This window comes from Meles meles, chromosome 19 (assembly GCF_922984935.1).
Source record: "Meles meles chromosome 19, mMelMel3.1 paternal haplotype, whole genome shotgun sequence".
Taxonomy (NCBI): domain Eukaryota; kingdom Metazoa; phylum Chordata; class Mammalia; order Carnivora; family Mustelidae; genus Meles; species Meles meles.
Window position 1 is genome coordinate 11868992 of NC_060084.1, and position 26414 is coordinate 11895405.

Consider the following 26414-nt stretch of genomic DNA (forward strand, 5'->3'; position numbering starts at 1 on the left):
ACTCTGAGGAGGGCCCGAGACCCTAGTATTTTACCTCTAGACACAACATCAGCTCCCTCCCTCCGAGGAAGCGTCGTGTACCCTGAACTCCCCTGCTTGTTTCACTGACAACTGTTGTCGGTGCCCACGAAGAGTTCCAAAAGCACCTTAAAAACACAAGCAACAACATCCCATCAACTTCTAAGCATCTAGTCAATTGTGCACCGAAGTCCTTATCCTTCACTCTTACGACACAGGAGCAAAAACTGCTTGGCCTTACTCAAAGGCTCCAAAATAGAAACAAGTTTCTCTTCTTACAGCAATAAACAAGAGAGGAAAGGGATGTCCTGGAAGGAAGGTCCTGTGGCCTGTTCCGGAAAGTGAGACAGAACTACCAGTGCAGAAGACTGGAAATGTGAAGGTTCACGGTAAATGAACTGCCAAGGAAAAACTATTTTATTTGAATAAAAGAATGAATCCCTAAACAAGTGGTTGTCAGCCAGGATGGTGTTCCGCTCCTGCACCAAGAGCATTTGGAAATTTTGTGGAGGCAAGTAGTGGGCAGGGCCAGGTGTGCTCAAAATGTTAGAAAAGGACAGTCCTATAAAGAATGTATTACCCAGGGGGCCTAGCTGGCTCAGTCAGTACAGCATGAGCCTTGATCTTGGGGTCGTGAGTTGAAGCCCCACACTGGATAGGAAGATTACTTTTAAAAAGGTGTGTATGTGTATATATATATATATAAAATTTGGAAAACGAATGTATTACCCAAAATATTAGGAGCAGCTTCACACACACTTTCATATTGATTTCAGAAGGATTACTAACCCCTAGCTTTTCCTGTATTCTCATGGTTCTGTGGCTCTTACCCTCGCCACAGCTAGATGAAAAAAATTAAACTCAGGTTTCACAGCTGAGGAGTCTGAAATTTTGGAATCCAGCTGTAAGCCCATAACTCCATCATGGAACCTGGTACCAGGTGGAATAAGGAAAAAGAAGTTTCTAGTAAGAAACAGTTAAGAAATTTTCAAAACGGGAACTCCTTCCCCAGATAAGCATCCATAAGATTACATGTGTTTTGCAACACACAAAATTCTGTGTCATGCACTGCTTTTCAGTTTAAAATCGGATACTAATGATAGTTCTTTTAGAAAGTTAATCACAGTCATCTCACAAATAGAGCTTCCTTTTTCTGGACCTCATTTTATAAGAAAAAAATTTTAATTTCAAGATGTCTAAAAATGATCAAATGTCTAAAAGTGCCCAAAGCAGTCATACCTTGCATCTTATTCAGGACAGAGATTGATGTAGATCAAGGAAACTCAGATGGTATCTAGAGGTCCGTTCAAGAATTAAAATACTGGGGCACCAGGGTGGCTCAGTGGGTTAATAAGCCTCTGCCTTCGACTCAGGTCATGATCTCAGGATCTTGGGATCGAGCCCCTTGTTGGGCTCTCTGCTCAGTGGGGAGCCTGCTTTCCCCTCCCTCTGCCTGCTTCTCTGCCTACTTGTGATTTCTCTCTGTGTCAAATAAATAAATAAAATCTTTTAAAAAAAGAATTAAAATACCATTTTAGCATTCAAAAGCCACTTTCCAGTGTTACTCTAAATTAGTCACTAATTCCCCCTCAAAAATTATTTCACAAATTAAAGTTTATAGAATCGAAACAAAAGCCAGACTATTTCCAGAAATAAGAAAGACTTTAAAAGTCTACCCTATTTCACAATAGCTAGAACAGTGTTCCAATAGATACACCCTCCATAAGGCAATCTTCCTTCTTTCTACACAATATCTAAATTTGCTTAACTCTCCCAAAGAGTCTGAAAATGTTAACTTCTTCACACTGACTTGCCAATTAGCAAATAGCGGCCCCACGCCCCTTTTGACCAATTTTCTAGCAGCCTAACCTGGCTTCTCAGGTTAGCTGAGCAGACAGACCTGTTTTTCTGCAGAAGTTCTTGCCAGTGCCTTTTCTGCCCTGCCAGGCAGGGCCTGGGAAATCCTCCTCCAGCTTTTTGCTGGCCTGTCACCAGAAGTTCACAAAATGAATTCATCCAGATTTTTTGAATCCCCCTCTTCCCCTGGTAACGCACCAACAACATCCAGGCAATGAAGTCCCACCTCCCACGACAAAAAGGTAGAGATTACCAGGAAGACCTAGCACTTGCCATGGAGGGGAAGAAAAAAGATGGAGGGACGTGAGAGTCACCCAGCCAAGCCTACGGCATGCATGCAGCACCCGCCACCAGAGCCCTGGTCCTGCAAAGCCTCAGTGGGAGGCTCCCTGGCTAGGCCCTCCATTCGGCAGGCCACACCTGTCTATGGCAGCAGGCTTCCGGCTGCTCCATTTTAAACAATTCAGACAGATCTCCAGCAGGGTGGCAAAATTGGGCACCCCCTTCTGTCAGCAAGAGTGGGAGCCCTAATCCAAACAACACTTGCCCCCAATTTTCTTTCTTTTCATAGTCTTTGTTTGGGAAACACCGCTTGGTCAAACCGGATCCCTCTCCCTGTTAACGGTGAGGTAGGCACAATGCTGCAGTGACAGAAAGGAAGCATCGAGGCCGAGACTTGCCATCAGCCAGACAAGATCTCCTCTCTGAGAACGGTGATGCCGATACATGGGACTTCGATGGGCAGGTTTCACTCTGCTCATCCACAAGTGAACCAACGCCAGAAGTCCTAAAACGCCCGGCTCCGCAGCCTCGCAGGAAGCCTCTTTTCTAAAGGGTAGATAGCCCATTCATCCCCAGGAACCAAAGGGAAGGCGGACAGATCCAGGTCGCGCACTCCACATCCAAATCTTCGCAAGCGCGCGCGAAGGTTTGGGGCGCCCCGGCGCGCCCTCCCTTGCACTCCACCCTCCGAGGCCTCCACCGCCCGCGGACTCACCACTGTGCGAGCTGAACCACCTGGGTGCGATGTGCAGAGGTAGAGCATCCGCCAGCGAGGCTCGGGAGCCCAGGTACAGCATCCCGTCTCTATGGTGACCGCCGCCGGTCTCCTGGTAACCATTGCCATGGGCATAGGTGGAGTCGGACGCAGACCCTCCGCCGCCCGGCGCCCTCTCCGAGTCGCCGGTCCCCCGGGAGGCGGGGGTGTAGAGGCCAAAGGGCACCCCCCCGGCCGTGCTGGGGTCCATGCCCATGCCCGCCACCGAGCTGACTGAGCGGCTGCGCAGCCCCATGGCCCCGCCGCCCGCCCGGTAGTGCCCAAAGTGGGGCGCCCCTCCCGGCGGGGGCACGGCGCTGTCATCGGTGGAGACCCCCGGAAAGGGGCCCCGGGAGCGGGCCGCCGTGCTCTGCTTGCCCCCCATGCTCGCCCGGGCCCCGGTGGGGCGGGAACCTGGAGGCCGAGACCCTCCCCCACTTCTCAGCAGCGGGGGGAGGGCTGGGCGAGCATAAAGGGGGAGGGAGTCAAAAAGGAGACCGGGAGGAAAAAAAGGAAAAAAAAGAAAAAGAAAAAAGAAACCCCGCGGGGCGGAAGAGGCAGGCGGGCGGGGATCCCAAACTAAGAATTTAAAACGATCCAAGCCAAACGCATGTTTCCCCTCAAGGTCCAAAGAAGCGCAGTCCGGCGCGGGCTCGGCGCGCCACAGGCCGCCCCCGGGCTCCCGAAAGCCGGGGGAGCCGCAGGGAAGGAGGGAGGGAAGCGGCGGTTGGGCGCAGGGAGGCGGCAGAGGAGGCCGCCCGCCGGACAGGAGGAGGAGGAGGAGGGCTGGGGGCACCGGGCGCGTCCCCCGCCTCAGGACGCCGCGACCATGGACGCCGGCCCGGACCCCTCCAGGCCTCGGGCGGGCTGCGGCGCTGGGCTGCCAGGCGGAGCTCGGGAAGCCGCGGTCGCGTCGCGTCGCGCTCTTGCTTCAGCTGCCGCCGGCCCCGCCAGCCGCTCCGCCCCGCTCGGTCCCGGGCTGCGCTCGCCGGCGCTCCTCGCCGCCGTGGAGACAATGGAGGGCGGCAGAGCGCAGGCGCGGCCCGCGCCCCCTCCCCTCCCCCCCGCCGGGTTAACCCCTTCGCGGCCCCTGCGGCGCCCGGCCGCTGACGCCCAGGAGGTCCCCACCCACCCACCCAGCGCGACCGGCCTGTGACCCGAGTGGCCCGAGCCACGGGGCGTCAGGAACAGAAGCCAGGCGTCTTTTCAAAGCAAGCGCTCTTTAGAGGTCCCGAAAATGGCTAATTATTGAGGGGGAACCACCTATGGGAGGAGGGGCGGCGACGGTTCAAGGGGCTGGGAAGGAAACGCCAGGAAGAATGAAAATTACTCGAGACGCCTACCTGGCTCTGAGGGTCACTGGTCAAGCCTCCCTCCCGGCACAAATTTGCCCCCACAGCACCCTCTGGTGGACGTGCTGTCCATTCTTGCGGAGGTTTCCCAACCAGGAACCCCTAAGATCAGATCAGGAAGCCTAGCATTTGGGGAATTTTTAGCTGTTTGGCACTGGGGCACTTGTGACTCCGGATTTTGCTGAGAGTAGATCGGAACTTCCTACTTGAGGCTTAAGCAGTGGACGGATTCCTTATCTAAAATGCGATGCTGAAGATGATTAGGTGTGGCATAGAAAGTGAGAAGACATGGACACAGCCAGAACTGGTAATTTTAGAAACTCCTTAGTCCCCGGTTTTGTTTACCTTTTATTCCAACATGCACCGTAGTGGGATGCACAGTGGGTACTCAATAAGTATTTGTCCGCCGAGTCTGCATTTTGCAATACGTCTCTCTCACAAATTCACATCCATCCATTCATTCATTCAAGAACCATTTTTCAAGTACTGGGTGCTGGCTATGAGCATCACCCAGTCCCTAGTCCAGCCTCCATGCTCTAAACGTCCCTCAGATACTTCCACATTAAGGAGCCAAAACAGGGGGTAGAGAGATATTAAAAGAACCCATGCCCCCAAAAGCAGAGCTAGTCTGTCACAGGTATTGACAGTCCCAGAGCGAGCAGCTTGGAAAGAAACAGGAGGAAGGATATTTATTTACAAGCATGGAGTGCTTAGAGATGAGCAGAAATTCTGCTTGAGAAACCAACCTAGAAAAAAAAAATGTTCCAGTACCCAAGAAATTATCTGTTAAGTGGCTAAATAAGGAATTTGTGCACACCTAAGATCCAAATGAGTGGTCTGAAGGAAAATAAAGCTTACATTTCTCCCTGAAGAAAGAGTATGGTAACAGAAGAGGGGTGGTACAGTTCTGTGCAGGAGAAAGGATACTGGATCCCTTGACAGAGCTCTACTGGGGAGAAGAATCCACATCAATAAGCATTATTGCAACCATCTAAGTAACTTTTGATTTACCTATCCATTCAACACCTTTTTTTTTAGCACATAGAACAAAATATGAATGTCTTGTAAGTGCCAGGCACAGCACTGGGTTCTGGGATTCGGTGACAAGCAAGACAGATGGAGTCTGGGTTCTCACAAAGTTTCAGAAGAACCATTTCACACCCACTAAAATGGTTATAATCAAAGGCGATAAATAGAAGTGTTGGTGAGATGTGCAGACGTTGGGACCCTCATACCTTGATGGTGGGAATGGAAAATGGTACAGCTGCTTTGGAAAACAGTGTGGTGATTCCTCAAAAAAATTAAACAGTTATCATATGAACCAGCAATTCCACTCCTATGTCTATTTCCAAGAGAAATGAAAACCTATATGCACAGATAAATGTGTATGCGAATGCTCGTAGCGGCAATATAGCTAAAAAGTGGAAGCAACCCAACTGTGTATCCATTTATGAATGGATAAAGCCAATGTGTTGTGCCTATACAGTGGACTATTATTCAACCACAAAAAGAAATAAAATACTGATATGTGTGACAACATGGATGAACCTTGAAAACATTACACCAAGTAAAAGAAGCTAATCACAAAAGACCATATATTGTGTAATTTCACTTATATGAAACTTCTGGAATAGGCAAATCCACCAGGACAGAAAGGTTACTGGTTGTCAGAGCCAAGGGGCAGGCAAGAATAGAGAACAACCGCTAATGGGTTAGTTTCCTTTTAGAGTGATGAAAATGTTCTGTATTGAATGATGGCAATGTTTGGGGCACCTGGGTGGCTCAGTTAAGCGTCTGATTCTTGATCTCAGCTCAGGTCTTGAGCTCAGGGTTGTGAGTTCAAGCCCTGCACTGGGCTCCCTGTTGGGTGTGGAGTCTACTTAAAAAAAAAAAAAAAAAAAAAAGGAGGGGCGCCTGGGTGACTCAGTCAGTTGAGTGTCTGCTTTCGGCTTGGGTTGTGGTCCTGGGGTCTTGGGATTGAGCCCTGCATTGCTGGGCTCCCCGCTCAGTGGGGAGTCTGCCTCTCCCTCTGGCCCTCCCACGGCTCGTGCTCTCTCTCTTTCTCAAAAAAATAAAATCCTTTTTTTAAAAAACAATAGTGGTGATGTTTGCACAATCTTGTGAATATACTAAACACTGCTTGATTACACATTTAAAAGGGTGAATTTGATGGTATGTGAATGATAGCGCAATGTCATACAAAATACTGAAGTATTTCAGTACAGTACAGGGTGACAGATATGCCTAGAGCAGTGCCTGGCGTGTAGTTAGCCTCCCATGTGAATGAATGAGTGAATGAGGAAGTGCCACGGGAGTGAAAGATTCTGGTGCTGGTGGAAGGAGACAGGCACCAACAGCGATCCTAAGCCAAGGCCTAAAAGATGAGCTGGTGATGAGCCTGGGAACTGGGTGGCAGGGAGAGAATCGCGCTGAAGAAAGACGAGCATGTTCTAAGCATGTTCCTAGCATGTTCGACGGCCTAGAGAACATTGCATCTTCAAGGGACTGAAAGCAGCAGTGGGGCTGATAGGAGAGGATGTGGGAACCAAAGATGAAGCTGGTCCTCAGGGGACAAACCTGAGGGTCCTAGGAGCCACAACAGAGAGCACAGACCATATCCTGAGGGTGTACAGAGCTCTGGGAAGATTTACCAACATCATTATCAGTACACATAAGAATGGCCAATGACTGGGGCGCCTGGGTGCCTCAATGGGTTAAAGCCTCTGCCTTTGGCTCAGGTCATGATCTCAGGGTCCTGGGATTGAGCCCCACATCAGGCTCTCCGCTCAGCAGGGAGCCTGCTTCCCTTCCTCTCTCTCTCTGCCTGCCTCTCTGCCTACTTGTGATCTCTGTCAAATAAATAAAATCTTAAAAAAAAAAAAAAAAAGAATGGTCAATGACTAATGAGCAAGGAGGATGTCAAGACTTGAAAAATCAAGAAACTTGCCCCCTCCCCACCTAAAGATCTGTATTTTTCTTAGCTTCTAGATTCATAGCTTCTAGATAGAGACATGAAACAATACGCTGTAGCCCCCGTGGGGGGTGGGCCATCATTGGAACTGAACAGTGGGATGACAGGATGGATGACAAAGATTTTGTTTCATCATGTACTTTTTTTTTAAAGATTTTATTTATTTGACAGAGAAAGAGAGATCACAAGCAGGCAGAGCAGCAGGCAGAGAAAGAGGGGGAGGCAGGCTCCCCGCTGAGCAGAGAGCCCAATGCGGAGCTCCATCCCAGGACCCTGAGATCATGACCTGAGCCAAAGGCAGAGGCTTAACCCACTGAGCCACCCAGGCACCCCGCATCATGTACTTTTTCGGTATCTTAATATTGGAGCTATGTAAACGGAGAGAGATAGAGAGAGAGAATGGGCATTCAAGTCACTTGGCTAGTAGGGGTAGAGCCAGACTTATAAGCTTCCCAGCGAACTGGCTCATCAAGGACTCTTTGGACACCAAGTTCATTTTCTCTGTATGCTCGTCAATGGAGTGAAAAGAGTAGATCTGCTTAACAGCTCTATTTCTTTCTGTTATTTAAGAATTTGCCATTAGGATTTATAGTCCTGTCTGCTGATTAGGAGAGGCCAGCCTCTGTTGCATCTGGCACCACAGAACAGCTGAGAGCCTGAGCTGGGGGTGAAGCCTCTACTCCCCCCAGTATGATGACACCAGGCTCAGGTGCCCTGTGGGACTCTGACTGGCAGACTCTCTCAGGCAATGCCCTTGTTATCTCCTTGTGCACTTAGTAAAGAACAAATTTCCTTTGAAATTAAAATATTCAAATAAAGAACAGGCCAAGTTCCTCATTCAGTAGCTTGGCTCTCTACCCTTTACATTTTAGGGAGAGTGACTCAGGGCGTAGCAACAGGCATGCACAGAGACTTGCGAGCTCCGATTAGTTGATTAGTTTCATTTTGTCATTTGTTGCATTCAAAGTCCAGTAGGGGGGCTGCAATTTCTCCTGTGGATTCTTGGTTGAAAGTTAATGGGTCTGGGGAGGTGTTGAGTCATTTTGAATGCTCTCCATGCAAGGCGGTCAGATGCAGAAAGGGCTCCAGCTAGATTGAGGACTCTGTTTTATTATTTTTTATCTTCCTGCTCTTGCTGACCCTGGGTGAGCTGCTTCCTATCTGTTCTTCGACTGTGAAACAGGGTTAATAAACCACAGACCCACCTACCAGAACTGACAGGAGAAAAGGCTGATGAGACTCGTGTTGCCAAACCCTGCAAATGCCAGGGCATAACAATGTTACAAAGCGCCAGTTTCAAACATCTCTGGGAGAATGTAAGTCTGGGAGATTCCTGAAAGGTTTGGAAAATGAGGGAAACAGCTTGCTGGGGTCCACTCCGGAGAATCCTTGGGAAACCTGTGGCCTCCTTCCTCTTTGTCTCCATGAACCACGTCTTTGGAGGAAGTCCCAGCAGTCCCTCTGGGGTAGATAAGTGTCTCCCAGTAAGAAACTTCCCCCCAGGGGCGCCTGGGTGGCTCAGTGGATTAAGCTGCTGCCTTCAGCTCAGGTCATGATCTCAGGGTCCTGGGATCTAGCCCCGCATCAGGCTCTCTGCTCCGTGGGGAGCCTGCTTCCTCCTCTCTCTCTGCCTGCCTCTCTGCCTACTTGTGATCTCTCTCTGTCAAATAAATAAATAAAAATCTTAAAAAAAAAAAAAAAGAAACTTCCCCCCAGATTTCTCAGAGCTCTTTACATTTGTATTATTTTGCTTGAAAAGAGAAAACTTAGAGAAACCAGGCCAATGGGCAACCAAATGCACAAAGCCAGGAGCACGAGCTTGTGTGCACGTTCACAAATATTTGTTGATTGATGGAGAGGAAAATTACTAGTGGGGCTCAGGGCAGGATTCCAAGATTCCCAGATGTAAAGAGACTGAGGGGTGGGCTAACTCCGCATTCTGCAGAAGAGGAAACGAAGGACTAGAAAGATAAAGGATCTGAGTTAAAACTTTGCAAGGGCAGCTGCTGATAAAAGCCAGCAAGAGCCCTGAATTTCTGGGTTGACCATGTCCCCTGCTTTCCTCTGGGATGGCTGGCAAGTGACCTTCTGAAAAGAGCTTGCTTGGTGATCAGAGCCCTGTGGCCAGGTCAGTAAGCTGAAATTTACTTGACAAGGGAACCCCTCCTTGCCCCCCACCACCAACAGTCCCCAGTCTCTGATTGAGGCGGGACATTCATCTGTGGGTCTCAGAGGCACACAGCAATCAGGAAGCAGCCAGAGAGCTCTAGATTTAGCTCCAGAGTCCCCACTCTTTTGTGATGCAGTGTGGGTGGGAGACAGAAAAAGGAAGGGCCCCAGGGGGCAGTATAAATGGTGCTCATGCTCCTTCTCTCAAAAATTCTACTGGGGCCCTTTCCACATCTAAGAGAGAAAACATTGAGAGAACAGAGAGCACCAAGGACTTGAAACCCGAAGTACTTTCTGTGCCTACGAACCATGACAAGCAGATTTGGAGAACTAGACAAATACGAAGCAAAGAGGTGGGAGTGGGGGAGGGTTGCAGAAATGCTCAGGCGAGGGCAAACCTACCAGTTCCAGTGGGAAACAGATTACCAAGCTATATGTAGAGAGAGCTTTGAAATACCTGTATCTCTATCTCGATCTCCAAAATAAAACTCAAAGGCCTAAGCAGGGGCCTTCCTCACTAGCCCTTTCCAGCTTTTTTAGCTGTACTTCTCGCTACATCCTGTCGCATACCCTAAGTTATAGCCATACCTGATCATTTGCTAGTCACTTAGTGGATATTTATTGAGCACCTACTATATGCAAGGCTGTAGGCAAATAAACAAACAAGAATATGACATGTTGGATGAACAGATTCATTTATTCCCCTGTGACAGTGTGAACGTGCATAGAAAATATTCTTTATCTTTTCTTTTCTCCGGCCTTGAACCTGCCTTGGAGTTGTTTGTTTTTTTGTTTTTGCTTTCTGGCCTGGTGAGCTGAGGCTCTTCTCTCCAGAGCAGCCTTTGTCCCTTTGTGATAGGGAACTGGGAGGAAACTGGGAGACAAGAAGAAAGGCCACTACAGAAGGGTGAAGGCCAGGGCTGCAGCGTGTGAAATAACTAAGAAGTGAAGTGTTTTGAGGAGAAGGTGGTGTGGTTCTGTATCCCCTTGTGGCTGTTAAGAGTTACAAGTGAAGACCTTGACTAGTTTTAGAAATTACTTTCGGTTTCACAGAAGACATCCTTCTGGCCTTGACAGTACTCTGGGGGCCTGACTCTATATGCTTTTCTCATTCATTAATTGGACCAATATGGAAGGCCTTGATGTGTAGTCACGAAGCAAGGCTGAACAAAGCAGATCTGGTCCCTAGCCTTCCGAAGGTTGAAAGTATTAAATAAACAAACAAATATTGAATTACAAATTGTGATGTGTATTCCGAAGGAAATGAAAGCAGCATGACTCTGTGACTGTTTTTCTGGGAAATGCTTTGTCTTTGGAACGCATCCTCCGTCTTCACACTTAAGGGTCTTTGTTCACTTTCAATGCTGAAGTGCTTTTTTTTATAGTCTTCTATGAAAATGCTGATATTACACTGAGAACCTTAAATGTCACCTTGTTTGGGATGCCATGTCAGGTTTCTTATTCAGGGTGTCCTTTCCTAGCACATTGCTTGCAAGTCTTTTATAAAACCCAATTCAGGGGTGCCTGGGTGGCTCAGTCAGTTAAAGCCTCTGCCTTCAGCTTGGGTCATGATCCTGGGGTCCTGGGATTGAGCCCCACTTCAGGCTCTCTGCTCAGCAGAGCTTTCTCCTCTCTCTCTGCCTGCTTATGATCTCTGTCTGTCAAATAAATAAATAAAATCTTAAAAAACAAAACAAAACCCAGTTCGTTCTCCCAAGTGTATACTTGCTGTCCTGCGACCAACTGTCCCACTTTGTCTGGATGGAAGGGTTTCCTGGGCAAGCTGGTCACCCTCATTTGTTGATAGGTCTTTCTTTCCCCATTTTATGCAGTGCTCCAGGAGGGAGGGTAATCTTTCTTAACCGTATTCACACAAGGACTTGTATACAGAAATAATGGTAATATATATATTTTAAAGATTTTTATTTATTTATTTATTTGACAGACAGAGATCACAAGTAGGCAGAGAGGCGGGAAGAGAGAGAGGGGGAAACAGGCCCCCCACCAAGCAGAGAGCCCAACGTGGGGCTCGATCCCAGGACCCTGAGATCATGACCCAAGCCGAAGGCAGAAGCTCAACCCACTGAGCCACCCAGGCGCCCCCAGAAATCATGGTAATATTAACAACAGCAAGAGTATTGACTATATTCCTGGCCCTTGTGCTTAGCTCCTTCTAAGAACCAAACTAACAAAATAGGTCATTTCTCCTATTCATAAAGAAACTAAAGCTAAGCTAGGTAAGCTAGGATTTGAAAGGGTGGGACAGAAGAAGAGAGCTCTACTCACCACCATGTTAGCACAGTGATTCTCAGACTTCTTGATCTCAGGATCTCTTTATGCTCTTAAATATTATTAAGGACCCTCTTCCAAACTTATATGTGGGCTGTATCTACTGATAATAAGTAACTATTAGGAATGATTATTTCTTCTTATTATTATTTTATTATCTTTTAAGGATTTTATTTATTTATTCAACAGAGAGAGCATAAGCAAGAGGAGCAGGAGAGGGAGAAGCAGGCTCCCCCACTGAGCAGAGAGCCCCATGTTGGGCTTGATCTCACGACCCTGCATCATCACCTAAGCCGAAGGCAGAAGCTTAACTGATTGAGCCACCTAGGCACCCCATAACTGAGGGGCGCCTGGGTGGCTCAGCGGCTTGGAGTCTCTGCCTTCGGCTGAGGTCTCATGGTCCTGGGAGCGAACCCCGCTGAGGTTGTGATCTCATGGTCCTGGGATCGAACCCGCATCGGGCTCTCTGCTCAGCGGGGAGCCTGCTTCCCCCTCTCTCTCTGCCTGCCTCTCTGCCTACTTGTGATCTTTGTCTGTCAAATAAACAAATAAAAATTTTTTTTAAAGATTTTATTTATTTGACAGAGAGAGATCACATGCAGGCAGAGAGAAAGGGGGAAGCAGACTCCCCGCTGAGCAGAGAGCCCGATGCGGGGTTCGATCCCAGAACCATGAGATCACAGCCTCAGCCGAAGGCAGAGGCTCCAACCCGCTGAGCCACCCAGGCGCCCCTAAATAAATAAAATCTTTAAAAAAAATTAAAACAGAATTTAAAAAATATTTTTCATGATTTCACTTGAATATTAATGCACATTAATATTAATAATACATTTTCTAAGTAAAAAAGTCTGTGTTTCATAAAATGAAAAAAAAATAGTGGGAAGAGTGGCAAATCTTTTCAATGTCTGGCTTAATAGAAAACCGATGGATTCTCCTATCTGCTTCTGACGTTCAGCTTGTCACTATATACTGCGTAGCCTCTGGAAAACCACTGTACCCTGGTGAAAGAAAGAAACTGGAGAAGGCAAATAATGGCCTTAGTAGAATTATGGGAAGTTTCGCCTTTGGAGACCCTCTGGGGTCCCTCGTCACTTTCATAGGCGCCGCTGCACTGTAAGAATATATCGTGCCTTCAGACTTATTAATGCCTTTACGGCAGGCCTCCGGGGATGGGGTAAACCTTTGCTGGGCTTTGGTTTGTAGGCCATCTGGGTCTTGCGGGGGACACCAGCGAGGAGATTGGGAGGACAGCATGCGCCTCCCCTCACCAAACCCGCACTCGCGAGCTCTCGGCGAGTTACCCACGCGCTGCTCACCCTCGGACTACGACTCCCGGTAGAGCTTGCGGCAAGGGGGCGTGTACCCGCAGCGGCAGGGAGCGTGGGTCACTCAGGCCGAGTGACGGAAGTGGAGGGGGCGTGCCTGTTTTTGGGACGGCGCGGTGCCTCAATTGGAGGAGCCGGGAGGAGGGGCGGAGCCGGTATTTGGGTCAGCCAATGGTTTGAGGTCTGGCGGAAGAGGGGGACGGGGCGTGGCAGGGCTTACTCGCGGGCTGCCTGGGGCTCACCGAGCCCGGGAACGCAAGTTTGCGGGGTGTGGAACGCGAAATCCGGGGGTGGGGGCGGTCGGGTGCGGGAGATGGCGGCGCGATGGAGCAGCGAGAACGTGGTGGTGGAGTTCCGCGACTCCCAGGTGAGTCGGGGGCCAAATGGAGCCCTCTGGGCATGCGCCTTCTCTGATTCCCCTCCCCCACGCTGCCGGGTCCGTCTCCCGGTTGTCGGAGCGACCCTCCAGCCTGGGCTGGGAGATGGGTCAGGGGTGACCCGGAGCTGTCAGACCCGAGCGAGCGAGGGGAGCCTTGATGACCGTTGGGGGCGGTTGGGGCGGGCACGGACGGGTTATGGGGGTTCCCCGCGGGGGTACGGGGAATAGGGTCTGCCTTGGGACAGCGAAGCGCGGAGACTGCGCGCGAGTGAGTGTTGAGGGGAGGCTTCCCAACACCCCGGTGGTGAGCGAGAGGGTTTGCTCTGCAAGGCTGGGGGACTTGAGGCTTTGTGACTTTGGATAAGTCACAGAACTTCTCTGAGCTTCAGCTGCGTGGAGGTATCCTTGCCTCAGAGGACTTTGGAATGGATTCGATTAAAAGAAACACAAAACTATAAAGTGCCTGTTTCGGCAGCTAAGCTTTGAGGTGGCTGCTGATGCTAGAATAGTGGAAAATACCTTATAGGGAATAGGAGTGTGCGATGTACGTATCGCCCAGGTTCGAATACCTCGTTCGAAATCCCAGCTCAGCCTTAGTCTGTCATCCCCTCTCAGCTCGTCAGCTTTCTCACCTGTGTGAAGGTGAGAGTCGTGCCTGCCTCACGGGGCTGGCGTCAGAATTTTATGATGTATTATTATATTTAGGATATGTGGCACAGTGATGGGCACGTGTTAGCCTCAAGGAACTTTAGCATTTACTAGGGATTTTTTTTTTTTTTTTTTACCATTTTTGTATTTCGTGCTTTCCTAATGCTAGCCCTTGTGCTTCAGTGATTTATCTGCATTTACTTTCTCTAATTCATGAGAGAACCAAGATAAATAGATATTAACCCTTTTATCCAAATTGGGGGTGGGATTGATCCGTGTTTGGCTGATCTCAAGTGACTTGGCCAAGGTCTCCCATTATGTGGAGTATTTGGGATTTGAAGGCAGGCATCTGACCTCAGGGCTCTTGGTACTTTGCTTCATGTTTTAGCAATCTGTCCTACAGTCCTTCAACAACAACTAACCCATTTCCTCTTCCCCATCACCTAGGACAATGTCTTGGTGATTCTCTCCATTTATTCAACAAATATTTATTGACTACCTTCTGTGTGCCAGGCTTTCATTCACAGATTTATTCAACAAGAATTTACTGAGCCCTTGCTAGGTGAACACTGCACCGTGTATCAGGACTCAGGTGATTTATACTGAAGGCAGATCTGGATTACAACAAGGGGTGATGTGGTTTCTTCTTTCTAAAACTCCATCCCTTTTTTTTGCCATAAAGATTTACAAGTGGAGGAGCCACCCGCCGATTTGCTCTGTGGTTCCCTCTGACACATAGCCCCCATGGAGAATCTGAGCAGCAACATACGGATTAAAGGATTCTGAGGTACTCTGCACTGTCAGCACGGTGTCTCTGGGAGGCCTGCTGTCCCATGGGAGGCGCCAGGCCCTTAGGAAAAAAGAACCGTATTCTTGTTACCCTTCTTGCTAATTACTTTCCCTGGAGACTGGGAACAGTCATGTATAGTTACCTCTGAGCCTATTAATTTGGAAGCTACTAATCTGCAAATGCTTTAATTCTCAGGGAAACTCAAGTAGTCTCACCCCTTCTTCTGTATAGAGCTGTAATTGGAGAGACCTGCAGAGAGGGTGCTGACACATACATTAGGATGTATGAAGTAATGTCAAGTAGTTAAACCCGAACAGCAGTGGGCATAGTAAGAGAACAAAGTAAATTGGGTAATTTAACTGCCTTGCGGGGGGTTTCTATTTTTCTTTCTTTTTTTTTTTTTTTAAATTTTATTTATTTATTTGACAGACAGAGATCACAAGTAGGCAGAGAGGCAGGAGGAGAGAGAGGGAGAGGCAGGCTCCCCTTCGAGCAGAGAGCCCGATGCGGGGCTCGATCCCAGGACCCTGGGATCATGACCCGAGCCGAAGGCAGAGGCTTTAACCCACTGAGCCACCCAGGCGCCCCTCTATTTTTCTTTTTGATTATTCTATTCATTTGGAAGGGTACGACTTAGTTTGAATTAGCATGGTTTTGTGGTTGTTTCTAGTGGCAACTGGAAGGGATCTGGACCCGCTTTATTAACTTTATTTATTCATGTGGAAAGAAAAAAAATCAAAACTCCTCATACTGTTTTTCTCACAAGGGAGGACAGACCGATAAACTTTTCAAAACTCCCTGCCTCTTCTAAAAATCATTTAAAAAAAATTAAAATATTTTGTTTTTTCAGAGAAAAAGCCCAGCCTGAAAGGTGAAATTCTTTTTCTTCAATTTCTTTCTTTTTTAAGAGTTTATTTATTTATTTGTCAGAGTGAGATCGAGAGCGCAAGCGCACAAGCAGGCAGAGTGGCAGGCAGAGACAGACAGAGAAGCAGGCTCCCTGCTGAGCAAGGAGCCCGATGCAGGACTCGATTCCAGGACCCCGGGATCATGACCTGAGCCGAAGGCAGCAGCCTAACCGATTGAGCCACCCAGATGTCCCTTTTTCTTCAGTTTCTACAAGTGCCATTCACTTTATGAAACCATGCCTTCAGATGTTACCATCCCTGATTAATAGCGAAGAAATTGTGGTACTTAACAACTACTCTGAAGTGATCCCTGGAATGGATGAGTGTTAAGAAAACTTAGAGATAACTTTCTAGAAAATTCAGTAGAATTTTCTGCGATGATGGAAATGTGGCATTGAACAGTTGAAATGGGGCTAGTGCAACCAAAAAATTGCATTTTTAATTTAATTAAAATTGAATTAATTGCCATGTAAATAGCCACTTGTGTCGAGTGGCTGTGCTTTTCCAAAGTGCATGGGAGATGAGATCATTACCCCTGGCAAAGAGTTCAGATTTGCAGAACGCTTAGTTCACAAGCCTCTAAACCAACGGAAAGAGCAGAAACAGTTCAGAAAATGATTGGGATGAAGACAGGAATTCGAACTCATAGCTCATAGCAATAGTTTGCTTAATGTCTCCGCTTTGGCATCTGTGAGATGTCTCAAACTCAGTTTTCCAAACTACCCGGCCATACTTGGGGACCACTCTCCCTGTACTCTAGCTTTTTGCTGCTTTCCAGTTCATCCTCCACGGAGCCAGAGCGGGTTTTTTGTTTTGTTTTGTTTTGTTTTTCCTTTAAAACCAGGTTTACTGGGGCGCCTGGGTGGCTCGGTCATTGGGCATCTGCCTTCAGCTCACATGATCCCAGGGCCCTGGGATCGAGCCCCACATTGGGCTCCCTGCTCAGCGGGGAACCTGCTTCTCCCTCTCCCACTCCCCCTGCTTGTATTCCCTCTCTCGCTGTCTCTCTGTCAAGTAAATAAAATCTTTAAAAAAAAAAACCAGCCAGATTTATTGAAGTATAATTAATGCACAGTAAAACTCCCCCTTTCATGTGGACAATTTGTTAAGTTTTGCCCGTGTATGTAGTCCTGTAACCAGCGTTACACTCAAGAGTAACACTCCAGAGTTCCTTGGTGCCCCTGTGTAGCCAGTCGTCGTGTCTCCCTCTGGCAGCTGCTGAGGTGATTGCTGTAAGACAAGGAATGGACAGTGTGGAATCCTCTGAGCTTGGCCTCTCACCCTTAACCGAGTGCCTTTGAGATTGATCCATATTGTTGAGCATCAGTTAGTCTGTTCTTTTCTTTTTTTTTTTAAGATTTTATTTATTTATTTGACAGAGAGAGAGAGATCACAAGTAGGCAGAGAGGCAGGCCAGAGAGAGAGGGGGAAGCAGGCTCCTTGCTGAGCAAAGAGCCCAATGCAGGGCTTGATCCCAGGACCCTGAGACCATGACCTGAGTCGAGGGCAGAGGCTTAACCCACTGAGCCACCCAGGTGCCCCTAGTCTGTTCTTTTTTATTGCCCACAGGTAGTACTCTGGAGTATGGAGAGATCACAGTCTGTATCCGTTCACCTGTTTGTGGATATACAGGTTGTTACCACTTTTTGCCAATTATGATTAAAGCTGTAATAAGGGGCACCTGGGTGGCTCAGTCAGTTAAGCAGCTGCCTTTGGCTTAGGTCATGATCCTGGAGTCCCAGGATCAAGTCCCATGTGGGGCTCCCTGCTTCGTGGGGAGTTTGCTCTTTCTCTCAAATAAATAAAATAAAATCTTAAAAAATATAAAGCTGTGATAAAATATCAAGGTGATTTTTTTAAAACCTAACTTTAAAACGTTAGGGGCACCTGGTTGGCTCAGTTACGCATCTGACTTCAGCTCAGGTCATGATCCCAGGGTTCTGGGATCAAGCCCCACATCACGCTCCCTACTCAGTGGGGAGTCCGCTTCTCCCTCTCCCTTTGCCACTCCCCCTACTTGTGCTCTCTTTCTCTCTCTTATCCTCTCTCTCTCAAATAAATAAATAAATATCTTTTTAAAAAAACCCTTAACTTGGGACACCTGGGTGGCTCAGTGGCTTAAGCCTCTGCATTTGGCTCAGGTCATGGTCTCAGGGTCCTGGGATCGAGCCCCGCATCGGGCTGTCTGCTCAGCAGAGAGCCTGCTTCCCCCACCACCTCTTCCTGCCTCTGCCTCTTTGTGATCTCTCTCTGTCAAATAAATAAATAAAATCTTTAAAACAAACATACAACAACAACAAAAACTCCTAACTTATCCCTCCTTCGATGGAAATGCTTCAGTGACTTCCAGTTGGACTGAGTGTAGACTATAAATTCCTTATTTTGGACTGTTTCATGTGCTGGTCTCAGCCTACTTCTCGGATCACATCTTACACCTACTTTTCCCCTCTGTCACTGTTTATTTTCATCTTTCTCCAGCTGCTCCAGTGTGAGCTCCCTGAAAGTAGAGATTTCGTCTTGTTGACTCCTGCTGTCTCCCTGGTGCCTTGAATAGTGGTTGGTACACAGTAGCACCCAGCAAGTATTTGTTGAATGAATAAATGTTAAAAAATCAATTATGTTGATTAATAGTATTAACAGGAATTAGGAGAAAGTGTTTAGGTTATCATGGTTTTTAAAAATAGATTTTAGAATAATTTTAGACATACAGAAACACTGGGAAGATAGTACAGAGGGTTCCCATATACCCTGCACCGGGTTGTCCCTATTAAAAAAATCTTGCACTAGTATGGTACATTTTCCACGATTAATGAATCAGGATTAATATTATTAACGCAAATCCGTACTTTCCTCATATTTCCTTTGTTTTTACCTAACGTTCTTGTTCTGTTCTGGGATTCCATTCAAGCTACCACGTTACATGTGATCATCCTGTCTCCTCAGGCTCCTTGGCTATGACAGTTTCTCAGACTGTCTTTGATGACTTTGACAACCTTGAGGAGTACCAGTCAGGTATTTTATAGAATATCCCTCAGTTGGGATTTGTCTGATGTTTTTCTCATGATTGGCCTGGGATTATGCGTTTTGGGGAGGAAGACCTCAGAGGTAAGGTGTCATTCTCATCCCATCATATCAAGGCTACTTGCTGTGAACATGACAGATCACTGTTGATGTTGACCTGGCTGAGGTAGTGCTTGTCAGGTTTCCCTACTGTAAACTTGACTCTCTTTGCTTTCTGTCTGTACTGTACTCTTTGGAAAGTAGTCAGTATATGCAGCCCAAATTAAAGAGTGGGGACTTCTTTCTTCCTTCCTTCCCCCATCCTTCCTTTCTTTCTTCCTTCCTTACCCTCTCCTTCCTTCATTTCTTCCTTCCTTCCTATCTTTCTTTCTTTCTCTCCAATTAGCTGCTTATATCAGTGTGAATTCTTAGATATTTATCTTATACTTTGGATTATAATCCAGTACTACTTTATTTTTATTATTTTTGCTTTGTTTCTCAGATTGTTCCAGCCTTCACCTTTGGGAGCTCTTCAGGTGGTTCGTGTGTTCTTGTGACATACCCCCATCATTGTTTTCATTTGTTTGTATGTCTTTTACTTTTTTTTTTAGAATACATGTGGCTTTTTTTTTTTCTTTTCAGCATAACAGCATTCATTGTTTTTGCACCACACCCAGTGCTCCATGCAATACGTGCCCTCCCTATTACCCACCACCTGGTTCCTCAACTTCCCACCCCAGCCCCTTCAAAACCCTCAGGTTGTTTTTCAGAGTCCATAGTCTCTCATGGTTCATCTCCCCTTCCAATTTCCCTCAACTCCCTTCTCCTCTCCATCTCCCCATGTCCTCCATGTTATTTGTTATGCTTCACAAATAAGTGAAACCATATGATACTTGACTCTCTCTGCTTGACTTATTTCGCTCAGCATAATCTCTTCCAGTCCCGTCCATGTTGCTACAAAAGTTGGGTATTCATCCTTTCTGATGGAGGCATAATACTCCATTGTGTATATGTACCACATCTTCCTTATCCATTCATCCGTTGAAGGGCATCTTGGTTCTTTCCACAGTTTGGCGACCGTAGCCATTGCCGCTATAAACATTGGGGTACAGATGGCCCTTCTTTTCATTACATCTGTGTCTTTGGGGTAAATGCCCAGTAGTGCAATTGCAGGGTCATAGGGAAGCTCTATTTTTAATTTCCTTTTTTTTTTTTTTAAAGATTTTATTTATTTATTTGACAGATAGAGATCACAGTAGGCAGAGAGAGAGGAGGAAGCAGGCTCCTCGTGGAGCAGAGAACCTGATGCGGGGCTCGATCCCAGGACCCTGGGATCATGACCTGAGCCGAAGGCAGAGGCTTTAACCCACTGAGCCACCCAGGCGCCCTCTATTTTTAATTTCTTGAGGAGTCCCCACACTGTTCTCCAAAGTGGCTGCACCAACTTGCATTCCCACCAACAGTGTCTTTTACTTTTTTATTATTTATTATTATTTTAAAAAACATTTATTTGAGAGTGAGAGTGAGAGAGAGCACAGCAGGGAGGAGAGAGAGGAGCAGGTTCCCTGTTGAGCAGGTAGTCCCATGTGGGTCTTGATCCCAGGACCCTTGGATCATGACCTGAGCCCAAGGCAGACACTTAAGTGACTGAGCCACCCAGGTGCCTCTGTGTCTTTTAAATATACAGTACTTTCTTATTTTTTGGCACTGCAAGTTGCTAAACTCTTTTTTTTTTGATATTTTATTTATTTATTTATTTGAGAGAGAGAGAATGAAAGAGAGAGCATAGGGAGGAGGGTCAGAGGGAGAAGCAGACTCCCCGCTGAGCAGGGAGCCCCATGTGGGTCTCCATCCTGGGATTCCAGGATCAAGACCTGAGCCGAAGGCAATTGCTTTACCAACTGAGCCATCTAGGTGCCCTCAAGATGCTTAACTCTTATCGTGTATATTTCTTGCTGTAGTCCCCAAACTAGCCATTTCTCTAAGGATCCCTGGTTTCCTTTATTGGAGAATGACATCAGAAACCAAGATGGGCTTATTGCTCTTGGGGTGTTATTGCCTGTAGGCACTCTCATCTGACAAAACAGGAAATGTATGTGCATACTAATCCATATATATATATATGCATATATATATCTGTAAATGTCTCCATATGTAATCATCTGTATATGAAGCTGAACATGAGTTCATACTTAGCATCTTCCACTCTAACCCATTATCACAAGTGTCATTGCTGCCACCTTTGCCTACTGGTAACCTCCCACTCTTACTGGGAGAAGCGGGGCCCCCCTGCCATCCTCCATCCGTTTTACATACTTGTTCATCCCCAAAGCTATATACGGTAGCTTCAGAATTGTTCACCTGTATAGCAGGGACTTTATATACTAGAGCACAGGGTTTATGTACAGTTCTTTCCCCTGTTAGTCTTACAGATTTCACTAAGGTTTTCATCATTTTTAAGCAGCCTTTTTCACTTCTCCACACTGTGGTCCAGTCTTTTTTTTTTTTAATTAAATTAAATTTATTTTTTTGAGATAGAGAGCACAAACAGCGTGGAGGGGCAGAGGGAGAGGGAGAGGCAGGTTCCCTGCTGAACTGGGAGCCTGTCTTGGGGCTTGAGTCCAGGCTCCTGGGATCATGACCCCAGCCAAAGGCAGATGCTCAACTAGCTGAGCCATCCAGGCACTCCTTGTCCCCCCCCCAAGATTTTACTTTATTTAGTTTTTAAAGATTTTATTTATTTAGAGAGAGTGCACTTGTGTGTGCTGAAGCAGGGTGTCGGGGGGGGGGGAAGGCAGAGAGAGAGAGAATCTTAAACAGAGTCTGCACTGAGCACAGAGTCAGACACTGGTTTCGAGCTCATGACCCCAAGATCGTGACCTAGCTGAAACCAAGAGTCGGGAGCTCAACTGACTGAGCCACCCAGATGCCCCTTAAGAATTTATTTTCTGGGGGCGCCTGGGTGGCTCAGTGGATTAAGCCGCTGCCTTCGGCTCGGGTCATGATCTCAGGGTCCTGGGATCGAGCCCCGCATCGGGCTCTCTGCTCCGCAGGGAGCCTGCTTCCTCCTCTCCCTCTGCCTGCCTCTCTGCCTACTTGTGATCCCTCTGTCTGTCAAATAAATAAATAAAATCTTTAAAAAAAAAAAAAAGAATTTATTTTCTGGTAGTCTCTACACCAAACTTGGGGCTTGAACTCACAACCCCAAGGTCAGCCGTCCCATGCTTCACTGACTGAGCCAGCCAGGTGCTCCTGTGGTATAGTCTTTATGAGGCATTCCCTTTTCTTTTCTTTTTCTTTCTTTCTTTCTTTTTTTTTTTTTAAAGATATATTTATTTATTTTAGAGAGCTACCCTACTTAGGTACCCTAATAGTGGGTGACTTACTAGTCTCAGCATTACTGCTACTTTTCCAGACAGATAAAAATTGAGGCCTTGTTTTGTCTTCTGCTCTAAATAAAATAAAAAACAAAACACAACTTGGCAAATTTTTTAGCTAAGAGGAATGTTATGAATAGTTGATCGTCCAGACGTTTCCTGGAGCCATCCAGCTTTGGTCCCTGCTTTTCTAGTTTCGCTTCAAGTTCATTTTGGAAACTATGGGGACAGAAGGACACAGTAGGGCTATTTTGGGTGGAAGTGACTATTAGGTTGTGAAAGCTGCAAATGATCTCTTTTCTGGAAAATTTGATAGCAAAATGCAGTGAAGAATGGGGGAGGAGTAGGGTACTGCCACGAGTTCAGAGGTATGGAGCTGGTACCAGTCTTAGGACCCAGGTTCTATCATCTCTCTGCCATGCGATATTGAACAAGTTAGTTCCTTTTTAGCCTCAGTTCCTTTATCTATAAAACAAGAATAATAGTATCTGCCTGTGTCCAGGAGTCCCCGTACCATGCCTATTTCACTAGGAGGATTCACATTTGTATTTGCAGTTAGGATTTATTGCAGGGAAAGGACACAAAGCAAATTCAGAGCGAGAAAGCACATGGCGTGAAGTCCGGCAGAAGCTAGGTGCAAGGGACCTTTCACCGTGGAGTCACTGAGGACATGCTTAATTCCTCCAGCATCGAATTCTAGCAATACCTAGGAAATGTGGCCGGGGAAGCCCATCAGAGTCTCAGTGGCCGAGCTTTTTATTTGGGACTGGTCACGGAAACACCCTCCAGCTAGCATGAACCACACCCAGAAGGGCAGCAGGTGCTCAGCATAAACCACATCATACGCACGGTGTGGGTAGAGTGAGCCACTCTTATCAGTTCGGGAATGGTGGGAACATTCCAAATCCCAAGTTCCCAGGTGCCAGCCAAGAACCAGCCTTACAAGCAGGCCTTGCTGAGGTGACCAGTTTCGTGCCTGCTACGCTCCTTTCTGCAACACCAGGTGACAGTGACTGCGAGGATTAGATGAGATAGTCCCCTCCGAGCACTTGGCACAGTGACCAGTTTATTTTAAGTACCTGATACATGTTAATTACTATGGTTATATCGGAAAACTTGGTAAGGAAGCAACAAATAGCCTGACAAAAGAGCCTTATGGAGCTGAGGGAACCTTTGGAAGACAGCTCATCCACTTTCTTATTTTACAGATGGGGAACCGGGGACTCAGGAAGGAGAGGTGATTTTCCTAGTCATACCCAGTGTGAGCCATTTCAGCTTGCAGGAACGCAAGGATGTTCTCATTTTATTTTATTTTAATTTTTTAAAAGATTTTATTTATTTATTTGACAGAGAGAGAGAGAGAGATCACAAGTAGACAGAGAGGCAGGCAGAGAGAGGGTGGGGGAGAAGGAGGCTCCCTGCTGAGCAGAGAGCCCAATGTGGGGTTTGATTCCAGGTCCCTGAGATCATGACCTGAGCTGAAGTCGGAGGCTTAACCCACTGAGCCAAGCCAGGTGGCTGAGAACACCCAGGATGTTCTCATTTTAAAGAGGGAGACTTCCTGGAAGTGCCTGGGTGGCTCAGTGGGTTAAGCCTCTGCCTTCAGCTCAGGTCATGATCCCAGGGTCCTCAGCAGGGAGCTTGCTTTTCCCTCTCCCTCTGCCACTCCCCCTGCTTCTGTTTTCTCTCTGTCTCTGTCAAATAAATAAATAACATCTTTAAAAAAAAAATAGTGAGACTTCCCAGAAAACACCCACTGTGCTGAGTGTGTGAACACAACCTCACATAGAAACCTCTAGAAGGTATTATATGAGGATGGTTCAAAAGCAGCCCTAGCAGCAGTGTCTGTCTCTGATTTAGAGACTGGGTCTCGTCATTTGAAATGCTCTGATCCTTTTTATGTCCGTCGGTTTTAGTTTGTGGTTTTATTCTATGAAATCTGAGAGTATGTACATTATAGTCGTTGCTCGGGCACGTGACAAACTGAGTTTTGGGGACTGAGCTCTGACTTGTGTTGATTGGCTATTTCCACTTTGCATCATTTGGAAGGATGAACGGGCAAAGTGTTTTCATATTTTTGAACCGCTCTTTCTAATTCAGCTGGGGTTGATTTCTTTCCTAGTCCCTTCAAGTAAACCGAGATTTTGTTCTGCAGATGGCAGTGGTCTCTGTAGAGGGGCTTTCCTCTGTGTTGAATCAGGGTAGAAAGGTAGTCCTATGAAGTTATATATTACAGGTTCTTCCCAGAGAGATAAACCTTCTGAGAGAAGCACTGTGTTTGTACCAAAATTTAACTGTAAATCCAAAATGGATTGGTAATGCAGTCCATCTCCAAATTCATTGTCTCCTGACCGTTGTGACGTATCATCCCTGTTGTCTAAAAGATGAGAATATTATAGCGTAAGCCTTTTTTTGGTGGTAGTTTTATTGAAATATCGTTGACATGTCATATAAGTCCCTTGTTTGAAGTGTGCACGATTTAGTGGGTTTCATTATGAAACCAGTACCACCATCATTTTTGGAACATTTTCCTTACCCTGAGAAGAAACCTGATACCCTTTAGCCATCACCCCCAGGTCCTCCAACTCCTCCAGTCTTAAGCTATCACTGATCTGCTGTCTTCTCTATAGATTTGCCTTTTTGGATGTTTCATAGAAATGGAATCACATATGCAATGATGTGGCTGGAACTAGAAGGTATTATGCTAAGCTAAGTAAGGCAATCAGAGAAAGACAATTATTATATGATCTCACTGATATGAGGAATTTGAGAAACAAGACAGGATCACGGGGAAGGGAGGGAAAAGTGAAACGAGATGAAACCAGAGAGGGAGACAAACCGTGAGAGACTCTTAATCTCAGGAAACAAACTGAGGGTTGCTGGAGGGAAGTGGGGTGGGAGGGATGGGGTGGCTGGGTGATGGGCATTGGGGAGGGTATGTGCTATGGTGAGGAAAAAATAAATGTAAAGAATCCATATTCTCATATAAATACAACTAAAAATAAAAGGAAACTTAAAAAAAAGAAATGAATCACATAGTATGTGGTCTTCGTGATTAACTTGTTTTGCTTAGTTTTTGTGTTTTGTTGTTTTTGGTTTTTTTGTTTTTGTTATTTTTTAGAGAGAGCATGTGCACAGGGATGTGGGGGGAGGGCCACAAGGAGAGGGAGAGAGAATCTCAAGCAGATTCCCTGCTGAGCGAGGAGCCCGAGGATGGGCTCCGTCTCCTGATCCTGAGATCAGGACCTGAGCCAAAACCAAGAGCCTGCATGCAACCAGCTGAGCCACCCAGGCGCCCCTCACTTAGTTCTTTTTAAGGTTCATCTTTGTTATGGTCGAGTAGTATTTCATTTTAGGGCTATGTCACATTTTGTTTATGCATTCCTCAACCTTTGGACATTTGGGTGGTTTCTGTGTTTTTTGGCCGTTAGGACTCATGCTGCCGTGAGCGTTTGTGTATAAGTTTTGGTGCCGCAGAAACTTTTAAGACCTCTGTTGTCCGTGGTAGCTCGCATTTATGCAGTACATACCATGGGCTGTGCCAGGCATTGTGCTAGTGAGTCAGTTTTTACCCTTAAGCCGTTGCAGTCAAATGGAGATGGATTCGTAGGTAGAGGGTTATTATAAAATATCACAAGTACTTTGTGCAGATAACCCTTGCATACTACGGAAGCACGAGGGAAGCACTGGTGAGCCACTGGGTGTGTGCGGGAGGGGGTGGGTCAGAACTTTCTGGGACGAGCGTGCCCTGAACTGTGAAGGACAAGAAGGGATTGGCCAGGCGAAGAAGGGAAAGAGGTGTCACCCAGGCATAGGAAGCAGCAGGTGTGGGGGTCCAGAGGTGAGAGGGCGAGTGGTGCTTGCTTGAGTTTGGAGGGCTGGCGGGGATTCATGATAAAGAATTCATCATGGTCGGAGTGTTGGGATGGGGTTGGAAGGTGAGAGATGTGAGCTGGGCTGTAGAAGTGAGCCCAGGAGAGGTCCTAAGTCATCTTTACTGTCATGCCAACGGTGCTGTCCTTCATCGTGTGGGGTGTGGGAACCATTAAAAGAGGTGACCGAGTATGCACCATGATGCTCCCTGGATCCAGCAGAAGCCCTGAGGGTGGAGGAGCAAGGCAGGTATCTTGCTGCACAGGTGTCTGACCCGGTGAAGACTGACACAGGTCTGACGGAGGCAGAGATAGGGAGAAATGGATTGATGAGGAACAGACCAGAAAGGGACATCCAGAGTTAGGAGGGAGCTCAGAAGAAGGTCAGTCATGTCATGGTAGCCATAGGTTTTCAGGAGGAAG

At 47.0% G+C, this 26414-nt stretch overlaps 2 protein-coding genes across 4 annotated transcripts in view; one reads left to right on the forward strand and one right to left on the reverse strand.

The window, feature by feature from the left end:
- ZNRF1 (zinc and ring finger 1) overlaps positions 1-3304 on the reverse strand; it is a 95825-nt gene extending 92521 nt beyond the window's left edge. For both annotated transcript variants that reach the window (XM_045987876.1, XM_045987878.1), the window contains exon 1: positions 2873-3304. In XM_045987876.1, the coding sequence (XP_045843832.1) occupies positions 2873-3296 (424 nt within the window). In that variant the 5' untranslated portion in view covers positions 3297-3304. The remainder of the gene's footprint in view (positions 1-2872) is intronic.
- Positions 3305-13246: 9942 nt separating this feature from the next.
- The window catches only part of WDR59 (WD repeat domain 59), a 96373-nt gene continuing 83205 nt past the window's right edge, over positions 13247-26414 (forward strand). For both annotated transcript variants that reach the window (XM_045987800.1, XM_045987801.1), the window contains exon 1: positions 13247-13384. In XM_045987800.1, coding sequence (XP_045843756.1) covers positions 13331-13384 — 54 coding nt within the window. In that variant the 5' untranslated portion in view covers positions 13247-13330. The remainder of the gene's footprint in view (positions 13385-26414) is intronic.